Source organism: Haemorhous mexicanus, chromosome 8 (genome assembly GCF_027477595.1).
Source record: "Haemorhous mexicanus isolate bHaeMex1 chromosome 8, bHaeMex1.pri, whole genome shotgun sequence".
In the NCBI taxonomy this organism is placed as follows: domain Eukaryota; kingdom Metazoa; phylum Chordata; class Aves; order Passeriformes; family Fringillidae; genus Haemorhous; species Haemorhous mexicanus.
The window spans coordinates 9,538,627-9,549,779 of NC_082348.1; the positions used below are offsets into that span (position 1 = coordinate 9,538,627).

General features: G+C 43.5%; 1 protein-coding gene across 33 annotated transcripts in view; it reads left to right on the plus strand.

The window, feature by feature from the left end:
- The window catches only part of MUC13 (mucin 13, cell surface associated), a 31,778-nt gene extending 24,935 nt beyond the window's left edge, over positions 1-6,843 (plus strand). For all 33 annotated transcript variants that reach the window (XM_059852657.1, XM_059852666.1, XM_059852663.1 and 30 more), the window contains 6 exons: positions 1,150-1,275; positions 2,413-2,524; positions 3,591-3,628; positions 4,370-4,457; positions 4,687-4,891; positions 5,753-6,843. In XM_059852657.1, coding sequence (XP_059708640.1) covers positions 1,150-1,275; positions 2,413-2,524; positions 3,591-3,628; positions 4,370-4,457; positions 4,687-4,891; positions 5,753-5,803 — 620 coding nt within the window. In that variant the 3' untranslated portion in view covers positions 5,804-6,843. The remainder of the gene's footprint in view (positions 1-1,149; positions 1,276-2,412; positions 2,525-3,590; positions 3,629-4,369; positions 4,458-4,686; positions 4,892-5,752) is intronic.
- Positions 6,844-11,153: the final 4,310 nt, after the last annotated feature.

Genomic DNA, 11,153 nt, shown 5'->3' on the forward strand with positions numbered 1-11,153 from the left:
GTCAACAATTCAGTGCTAGTCTGTTTTGTCTTATTAAGGCTTCCTACTCCCTGTGTAAAGAAGAAAAGGAAAATATTTTTCCCTGGTAAGCAATGGCATGGGGGTTTTAACCTGCTGAGTGTTAAGAAGTGGGAAAAATCAGGATAAAATATATACAGATATATATTATGCTTCTGAGAATAAGCCAGTTTTTGACTGGCAAAATAGGGTGAAACTCTCTTTAGACCTCTCCCATGATAAGCCATGGTAATTGAAATGAGGCCTCACTGATTAGCTACTGAGCTAAGGGATTTGTTGATCTAAAGCAGTAGTCTTGCATTATTAAAGGTGTAATACTGGGAGAAAGAGTTCCTAATTAAAATCAGGATTTTTTTTTTTTTAAATAAAAGTTCCTATTTTGAAATCAGCTGTTTTAAAAGGCATAGCTAATAATGAAAAGTCAGTTTCATGGCTTAAAGCCTGAGTTTGTTGTCTGAAGGTGACTGTCTCCTCAGCTGTGAGAAGGAAATAGAAAACCACTGAGAGCTCCCAAGGCACCACTGCAGACACGGCCCTCTAGAGCATGCCATGCCCTGAGGTCTTTGAACCATTCCCACCACAAGGACTTGGATCTAAAGAGCAACACACTGGGCAAACAGGATACTGATGCTGCTCGTGAAATGAGCTGCATGCCCATAAACATTTATATCTCTCCAGAACTGCATGGGATCTGGGTCTCACAGCTCAGTTGTGGAAAAAACTAGGAGAATAGTTATGATTTTTCTCTGTAGGTTTTTTTTGTTTTGTTTTGTTTTGTTTTTTGGTTTGGTTTTTTTTTTTTTAAGGTGAGTCAAAAAGTTAGTTTTCAGAAAATGAACTTACAGGAAGAATGTTTCTTTTCATGGGCTGGAGCCAGGAAGGTTTGGAGATAGTTAAAGGAGGCTGAGAAACAGAAGGTCAGAAGATGTGATGGAAACAGGACCTCAACTGTTAAAGAGCAAGGAGGAAAAAAGGGCTGGTGTGAAAGTCTGCAATATTGTTTTCCCAAGAAGAGGAGTCATAATTTTTTTCTATTTAGAATTATGAAATAATTGGTTTATTATTTACTGGGCAAGTGCACTGCTTTCTATGAAAGGGTATTCAACTTTGCTCCCTGTTTCTCTTTTAAAGTGGCAAGCCATTGTGATGTTTATGAATGTGATCTTAAAACCACAGTGTGTGAAGGGCAAGAGTTTCCAGAATGCAATTGCAAACCTGGTTTAGAAAAGACACAATGGGATGATCGTTCTTGTTCAGGTAAGAACCTTGCTGCTTTATCTGTCCCTGAAAGACTGATCTGCTCATTCCCTGTCTCCATCCCTTTTTGAGAAATGTGCTGGCCTCTAAAAATCAGGAAATATACATCCTGTTAAGAAAGCCATAGAAACATATCCTCATGTTTCACTTTAAACACATCTATAATTGTATTCCAGCAGAATAAATAATTAAAACTTGATAAAATCATCACTGAAACCAGTAAGTAGGCAAATCCTTAAATGCACTGTTAGACTCCTGGTAAGAACTGAAACCTAAACAGGTAAAGGATGGAACAAATGAAATCCTAAACTCACAGACTTCTCTGCTTGGACATATTTTGGGAATAAATTCTACATTTACTTGAAGGGAGCTGACAGAACTGGAAGTCTCATGATGCACTACATTAACCTGTTAAGGCTCTCTCTCTTGTTCATAATTCCAGGTTTGCATTACCTGGATTTAGACAGGCTTCTGTGAGAAGAATGATTTCTGTCATTTTTGGGAACTGTTAGTTGTTAGGGTTTTGTTTAGTTTCTTGTTTTGAGTCTTTTAGTGAGTGCTCTGTTTATATTTTAGCTACCCTCCAAAGCCCTGTGATGTACCTAATTTTCTTAGAAATATCTTCTTTTCTTCTTATGGAAACTAAAACTACAGAAGTAAAAAAAAAAAAAAAAAAAACTACTTTTCACACTACAAAAGTAAAAAAAAAAGTCTAATATAAGATTTTAAGAAAAACAAAAAATAATTCAAAAATCCAAGATAAAGTTATGAAAGCTGGCTACAATAAATCCCAGTGAGATGTGATCCAGTGTAGGCCTTTGTGGTCCCATGCCTGACTAAAACTGATACAGTTTGCCATACAAATCTGCTGTGAGATCAAACCTCAGGCCATTGCTTGCCTATGGACGATGCAGCCTAGCCAGATTTGCTTGTTGATGAAGTTGGGTGGTTTTGAGCACAGCCTGTTTACTTCTAATTTTGTGATTTTATATTTCAGTTTTTGCTTTACATGGTTACAGTCCTAAAAAAGCCATTCTGATGCTTTAAAGCACAGTAGAGGGGTGGGTGTGTGTTTCCAGAGCAATAAAACAATCTCCTATCTGCAATTCACTTATGTTTTTCTCCCTGAAAATACAGTTTGCAGCAAAAACTGCTCTGCAGAAAACCACAAGTACTGTGTACAAGAAGAAGAGGGTCCAACATGCAAATGTATGATTAACTTTAAAACTGAGGCTGGGGAATGCGTGGCGTGAGTACTCAGCTTTTTATTGCCCTCCTTTGCTGTAGGTGAAGGTAGGGGAGAAGAACATCTGTCACAGGGCCAGCTGAGCCCAGAAGAACAGGCTGCAGCTGTGTGAATCAGAGAGCTGCCCAAGGGGGGAGCAAGGGGTGTCACAAGCTGTGGTGTCACAAGCTGTGGCGTTTTCACTCCTTGGCATTAATCTTTTGTGTGCACTCATAACACCTTGGAGGAGAGGCAGGAGACCCAAGGTCACCCCTGAGTCAGTGAAGAGGACAAAGTACTTCACCACATCAACACAAACTGCTCTGACAGCGTGGCTGAGCCATGGGAGCTGCTCTGCTGAAGTGTTTAGTAAGCAACAGACATTGGAGCAAGACGTGCCTCCAGTCCCTGCAATGTTTGCACTGCTATCAGTGGGGACTGTTTCCCAATAACTTTCAGATCTCAATTCCTGCTTGGTTTTCTCTCTGAAAATATTTCCGTCAGCTCAGGATCAGAACAGAACAAGGGTGTTTGCTGGTGAGGCCAAGTGAGTGACTGGTTGTGCTCTGCCCTTGTGGATAACCAGAGAGGCTCACTCTCCATATCCATTAATTCAGCTCTTTTTGTAGTTATTAGTGCTGCAAATTGAACATTTCTTACCATAAAGTCGATATCTTTTAAATATAAGAAACTACTATGAGAGGAAGTTAGAGTTGCCTGTCCTTATAGACCTTAAACTGAGGCTTTTGTTAATGACATTGCATGGCAATTCTAAGTGGCTCAGAGGTGCAGGGTTTAGTTCTTTAGCAAAATTAGGTCTTTTTAACATTTTTCAGACTGAGAAACCGAAACTTTAAGTGCCAAGATCACCAATCACTCTGAAAATCTCAGATTGTTTCACTTCAATGAAAGAAACAGTAAGATAGGGTTAAAGAGGAAACCTGCAATGAGCACACTTTGTGGAGAAATTGCTGACAAAAGGGGGAAATATTCTATTGTTTTGTGACCATAGAATGGTTTGGATTAAATGGGACCCTAAAGATCATATTTTCTTTCTTTCTTTCCCCTTTTTTTTTTTTCTCTCTTCTAGTTGTTCAGTGGGCTACTCTGGGGAGGAATGCACTGACAGTAAGTATAAGAATTTCTGATTTTTAATTATGGTCTTGAAAAATACCTAATAATGCTTAATCTGTCTGAAATAACAAAAAAGTTATTTCAGACAGATTAGGTTACTATTCTTCATTTATAGAAGGACTGTGTTAGGGGAAAAAAAAGTGAGATTTCTCTGTTGTCTTATGTGCCTAAGGCATGGGAAGAGCCTTTTTGACACCTAACTACATAGTTTAGCATCAATACTAGCTTAAACAACCCCTACATCCTCCCAGTTGTTCCTGTCCCTCACCTATAACTCATTCAGTGCATAGCATTAGGACCCAGAGCTGGAGTCAAAACAGCCACCCATTAGAGATGGTCTTTAATGCAGATCCTTAATTTACATCTTTCTGTGTCCACAAAATGTTGTAAGCAGCAGGAGTCTGAAAATAAATCCCTTCCCTTCCCTTCCCTTCCCTTCCCTTCCCTTCCCTTCCCTTCCCTTCCCTTCCCTTCCCTTCCCTTCCCTTCCCTTCCCTTCCCTTCCCTTCCCTTCCCTTCCCTTCCCTTCCCTTCCCTTCCCTTCCCTTCCCTTCCCTTCCCTTCCCTTCCCTTCCCTTCCCTTCCCTTCCCTTCCCTTCCCTTCCCTTCCCTTCCCTTCCCTTCCCTTCCCTTCCCTTCCCTTCCCTTCCCTTCCCTTCCCTTCCCTTCCAATTTTTCAGTATTCACTCTGAGTTATCAGTTGACACATTTCTTTTTTGCTGTTTTTCCCCCCAGACAGTGAACTCATCCTTATAATAGTGGGCACAGTGCTCGGAGCCATTATCCTGAGTTTATTGATAGCAGTCTCTGTTATTTCAGTCAGGTAAGAATATTTCTTACAGTTAAATAGAAACTGCTTTGCTGTGTGGTCAAAATAAAGGTTTTGCACTAGCTAAAAAACCTCCACGCTATAAAAATCTGTTGCATGCTTTAGAATGGGGCTGAGCATTCAAAACAAGGTTGGAGTGGACAAATCTCAAAGTTGGACTTAATAAGTAAGGCACATGAAACAGTCCTTTAAAATCTCCTTTGTTCTTTCATCTCCTCTGAAGAGCAAAGCACAAACAAAATCCAGAGAAGAGGAGCCTGATCAAGTCAGGGTATTCTGACATGAACACCTCTGATGACAGACCAAGCATATTCCCCAGGGTCCAGACCACCTCTGGCCATGGAAACCCAGGATATCAGCCCAACAACCCCTATGAGATGCGTTCCACAAACAGAGATCGTTTTCCAGAGAGGGATTATGATGATTTGGTAAGTGTTTCACATAGCCCTGTGGGAATGCAATTCCTGAACAGTAGCACTGTGGGCTACAGACATTGTTGGAACCTCAGCCCCCCTCTGTACCTCCTCCCTTGGTCTCAAAGGCCAAAATGATATAAAGGCACCCAAACAACTGTAGCTGCAGCTGAAAAAAAAATTCTTAATACAGACATTTTCCTCAAGGCAGAGATCAGCACTCATGAAGACCTTTCTAAAGCTCTAGCAGTCATCCTTGAGCCACAGGAGGGATGTGTGAAAGGCAAGGGCCAAAGAAGAGCTTGGCTGCCCAGTGGTCTGCTGTGTCATAGGATATTCGTCTGCACCAGCCAAACTCATCCCTCAGCACAGGTGTGCCTGCAAACATCACAGGCTGCTACCACCTGAGCTTTGTTTATGCTGCTGTAGAGTCAACAGGTGCTGCAGTGGCACCTCCCAGCTGCAGCCTCATGCAAGATTCACAGTCAGTTTAAGCTGGGACTGATGCCCAGGGGGTTGTGTCCTCCTGCCTGGCTGCTGCTGCTTGGTTCACAGCAAGAGCACCTGCAGCTGCTGCAGCATTGCAGAGGGGAAAGGTGTGAAGTGCCATGAATAGTACAGAACAGGCCCAGGAGAGCCTGGTCAGCAGAGGTGTGTCATTATGTGGAAGGTATGTTCCAAAAACAAAAAGCCTGATTCATCCTTGAATTCTGGCAAGGGAGCCACAGAGGAAGCAGAGGCTTGAGATTAGCTCAGTTTGGGTTAATAACACCAAGGTTGTGGGATCAAACCCTGTATGGGCCATTCATATGTTAGACTTGATGACCTTTTTGAGTCCTTATTTCTCTTCTTTTCTTGTCTGAAAATTCTATTTAGTATGAAGTATCACGGGAGCCCACGGGCTTTAGGACACAGAGCAGATATTGAGTGACCAGAGCAGTAGAAGGATGGATGAGCACCACAGCCCTGGGTCAGAGCAAAGAGTTTCACAGCCTCTCACCAATGCAGTTACTTCAGCAGAAGAGACAACAAGGACCTTAACCCCAGATTCTCTCAAGATTGTCTAGAGGAAGATTCCTGCTTGAAAGAGATCATGGACAACTTTGAAATAAGGGGAAAATGTTAGGGAGTAGGGAGAAGAAGAGGACTTCTTTAAAAGAACTGGTGTGCTCCAATAAACATTAGACTTCTTCAAAGAGGCCAGCACATTGGCAAGAGCGTGAGTGTACACAAGATACCAGGATTTTAACCCTGCTGGTTTTCAGTTCTTCTGGAAGATGGTCCAGGCAATGTGTGTGATGCTGAAAAACATCAGTAACCCAGAGCTTCACTTGGATTTGTGCTCACTTCATTTGAACTACGGCTTTGGGCAGGTGAAAACTGTTTTTCTTGAGAATCTGACCTGTTTCAATTTACTGTATTAGATACAGGTTTTTTCACCCTCCTCAACCCCTCAGTATTTCCCATCTGAAGCATTCTGTTCAGATCCCTGCTGACATGGGTTGTGAGAGACAATGGCACTTGTCTGACCTTTTCCACAGCCTTCTTTCCCAATACAATGGCAAGATACAGTATCTCCAAACAAACACTATTCTTCTTCATCTTGCAAAACTGCATTGATTTTACATTTTTAGCTCTTGTGGAAAGTGTTAGCATTTTTCTTTCTTCTGCAGTCTTTATGTTTGAATGATAATAAGCTTGGTGTTTGGGTTTTTAAAAAATTTCTTACATACAGTCAATAAATCTGTCTGTAAAAGAATTTATATTTTACTGTATTTTACTGAGTGTGCATTATCTGTTGACTGGCATTAACATTATATTTATACGAAATACTTATATGCACACATATGTACATATATTTATAGATTACAATCATTTAAATAATCATTTAATTCTGTTGTATTTTGTGTTTTGGTTTTTATATATGCAGATTAACTTTTCCTATTAAACATTATTTTTTCTCAGTACCAAGGTTTTCTTATGTTCCTCCCAGTGATTTAAGTGTTTTTATTTTTTTTTAAACTCCAGAGACTTTTTTATGTTAGAATCTATGCAGGATTTAGACACAAGTGTGCACAGACTTAGTTTCAGCACCCGGGTTTCACTCAGAAGTGAAATGTTCAGAAATGTTATTAAGTATTAATGAAGTTAAAATGTTTGTTGTTGTGAGACTGGCACCAATATTCAGTGGTTGATTTTGGTGGGAACTGTGTAGTCAGTGCAGCTGGATCTCCTTTGAAAATGCTGGACAAGCTGCTCTGTGTGATGGGAGCTGTTCCTGGCCCAGATGAAAAGAGGTGTCTTTCAGCTTAAAGGACAAGTTTGGGGGTCAGTGGTAGAGAACACTGTATGTGGCTGCTGAGATTACCAGGGTGTCCATGCAGATCTTTGTTTCCAGTCTCTCCATGATCAAAACCAGCTCCCACTAGCCAGTTAAGGGATTGAAAGCTGGGACCTAAATAGTCCTGATCTTTCTCGTGTGGCTTCTGTAGCAAAAGGAGGTAGGCCCTGGTTTCTCAGACTGGTGAGAAAATGTGCCATTTTCTCTCTGTTCTTTTCCTGAGGTTTCATTGTTTCTTCCAGTTCACTCCTATTCCCTTTGCTGCTGTCACCTGCCTGCACAGTGTCTGCCATTGGCAGGGGCTGTAGGAGACCAGGTTCTGGTGGCCTCAGCCAAGCCCACCATCTGTGTGCATCTCTGCACGCCCAGCACGACTCCATGGGAGCAGGGCTAGCTGCATTTAACTGCTCATCATACCTTGCTCAGAGGATGGGGAGGGATTTGCTCTTATTTTCTTGACTTTTCTTCTGAGAGTACTGTCCTGCGAGGAGCAAAGCAAGGCATGGTGGCTACACTTATCACAAGAGGCAGAGACTCATTTTTCCTCCAGCTAGAAAAGCTGGACCAGATCCCTCCCCCAATAATTTAATGTGTGCCTCCCTCCCCCCCCCCCCCAACTTGCTGCTGCCCCCTTCTTTTTCTTTGAGCCCTGTGTGTCTCCACAATAACCTGGGTGAAGGAGATGCTCCCAGCTTCTAATCCTTCAGCTCAGACATTTTCTTTCCTCCTTTTCTCTAACTTTTCAGCAGCAGGAAAGGTTCTGGTGTCTGCAGCACCATGTGAACCCCACGCAGACTCCACTCAGGGGAACTTTGCATGTGGTGAGATGCTGGAAAATGGATGGGATAAAGGCAGAAACTGGCCCAAAGTCATGAAGCTCAGCTTTATTCAGCTGGCTACTTTGGCTTGGCTACCTCCTCCTCTCAATCTTTGGTCATCATGGTCTTCCACTGAGGTAAATTGCCTGGCTCCATGCATAAAATACATCTAATAGTAACCTGCTATGGAGGCATGTGGAAAGGCCTTTAAGTGTTATCTCCTATTCTTTTGCAAAGCAACAGAGGTTGGAAATGCAGCTGAATGCTGAATGAGACTTTAATGCTGTAAAACTTTATTGAGGGTGTGATATCCCGACATGTGCTATCACTGGTAATAAAACCAGCAAAACCAGTCAGGTGTGTGCATCATTTAACTGCAGAGGAATTTTCATTGCTCTAATTCAAAGCTAATTTCTGCAACCGCTACCAGTTCTCATTTAGCCTGTGCTGGGGAGGGGCAATCAGATACCACTGTGAGCCTGCTCCTTTTTAGCATTTCAAAGGCTGTTACAGTCCTTTTATCTGGACTGGAATTCTGTACCGAAAGGGCAAACTCCCAGATATTTCACTTCTGTTTGTCTATTAGCAATGTGTGACTATTCTGGAAAATGTCATCATGGAAAATAGCTCTTTATTGAGTTTTATGAGTGCTGCCTCTTGACTCATGCTTTGTTTCAGCTGCACATCCTTCAAAACCCAAGTAGGCATAGGAAAGGAGCTGAGTTGGGTCCTCACTGTCAGTGTGAGTGTGGACATGCCTGCAGGCAGGCTCAGAGGCTCCAGGGATCTGCCACAACTCATTTTTCATCCTGGGTTCTCCTATCCATTTTCTCCCTTGAGGTGCAGTGTGTCCTGCTGGCCCATAACCCACAGAAGAGGTGGGAAGAGGCTGCCACTCAAATCTGCCACCAACTTTCATCCTAGACCAAAAGTCACTCTGGAGAGTGTAATTGCTTGGCACATCTGCACAGAGTGTGCTAAAGAAGCTGGGACAGAGGTTTGCCTGGTTACAACATATACTTGCTTGGGAATTTTGGGATAGCTTCAGTCATATTATTTAGATATACCCAAGCATATTCCAGCAAGGTGGGATGGGAGGGAAGAAGCATGGTAGGTGCAGTGGGTGGCAGTGGGGTAAGAACCTGGGCCTGGGCAGCTGCCTTGGAGGAACTGCAGCTCAGGAATGTAATGGGATGGCAGGGTAGGAATGGGTGGGCTGATCAGGCCTGCTGCTGTTAGCACTGCTCACACGTGAAACCAGCCTCAAAACTGAGAGCTAAACCTCTGCATCCACACATTCCCCAGCAAAGCCCAGCATCCAGACTTGCAGGTGAAAGCAGCACCTTTCAGGCCTGAAAGCAGGAAGCACTTGGCCTTTTTTCTGGTTGCCTGTTGGAGGAAGTCAGCCCTTGTTTCCTCTAGGAGACTGTTTCTATGCAGGTCCTGCATGTGATGTGCCAAGCTGGAGGCATAAACAAGCAAAAGTGAACAAAGAGGGTAAGATGCCACTGCAGACCAAGGGGCTTGACTGTCACTTCTTGTGCACCTTGAGTTTGATGGCTGGCTGTTTTCAAGGTGAATGACAGCACTTCTCCAACAGGAGGGACAGGCCTAAGGGAAAATGAGCCTCTCCTCTGGCAAGAGGTTTTCACCTCCTTGGTAGGAATGGCTAATGGCTTCCCAACAGAAACTCCTGGTGTGGACAGTGGGGAAACTCAGGTGAGGGTTGAAGGGATTCAGGCAGGTGTCCTGGTGAACATGACTGTTCCTGGTTTAGGAGAGACCACCTTAACTTCAGCCCAGGCTCAGGAAGGTGACTGGACCTTGGTACAACCCAGAGACAGAGGATCCTGATGGTAATTTGTGGTTCAATAAACCACAATCTATACCCAGGCCAGCCTAGCCCTGCCTCTTCTGTCACTCCTGTGAGAGGAGGGCTGTCATTTGTCAAGTTTGGCAACTGCAAAGTCATCAGTTGCTATTTTATCCAAATTTCCCATCCTTCAGCCTTTTAGTTTTAGCCCAGTAATGCTCTCTGTTTCAATTCCATGTGTCTTGTGTTGGTGGGGGGAGATGGAGCAGCTTTGCTTACTAAGGGTTCCCAGCAGCATTAAATTGACCTCTCCAGGTTTTGGGGTGTGGGCTGAAAACATTGATTCTAATAGCAACTTGCCAAAAAAAAAAATCCCCAAACCCAACACTAAAAGCTCAAAGTGGTCTAAGAACAAAGAAACCCATAAAACATGTCAGGTCACAATTAAACAGGAAAGAAACAGGGCTAAAAATAAGATCTGCAAATTGCCTTTCCAAGGATGCTCTAGCTGCTGATAAAAGGCTCTTTAAATATACCAAAGCCACAAAGGCAGCAAGGAAATCAGTGGGAATGCTGACTACAAGGGTATAGAAGGGCAGATGGGGATGATGATGAAGCAGAGAAAGTCAGTGATAACTTTGTGGCTGCTTTCACAGCTGAAGCTGTTGGGAGTTCCCCATGTCTGCCAGTCTGCAGTGCTGGAAGAGCTGGAGCAATTGGAAGGAGAAGGGCAACACAGAGTCAAGAGATAACAGAGTAAAGGAAGAGTAAGGGAAATCACTTTCTCTGAGGTAAGAGGAGGGATGAGGTCAAACAAAAAGTGGTTGTTAAAGTGACTGGGACCAGGCACTGGTCCTGGGGACCCAAAGGAGCAGCACATCCCAGTGGTGCAGGTGTGGGGGCTGTGGTACCCAGCTGCATTCCCAGGCACACCCTGCAGACTCACTGAGGTGCAGAGCCATCATTAAAGGGTTTCCAAAGCCTCTGACTCAGAGTGGCAGCCAAACACCCACCAGAATCTGGGGGTGCACAATGCTAGAGAAGGTCAGTGTAAAGCAAACAGAAAAAGAACTACAGGCACAGTTGGTGAACTTGGTGTCACAGGATGCTGTGGATGCTGTATCTGCAGGTTCAAAAGGAGATTAGGGAAATTCAGGGATGCAAATGCATTCTTGAGAGATGTACCCCCTAACAAAAGGATGAGAAAGTGGAGGTGCTGGAGAAAGGGGCTGTAAAAAAAGCTGGGGTCCCAGACAGTCTGTCCTGTTGCACTTGCTGGACCAGTCTGGGATGGGATGGACATCC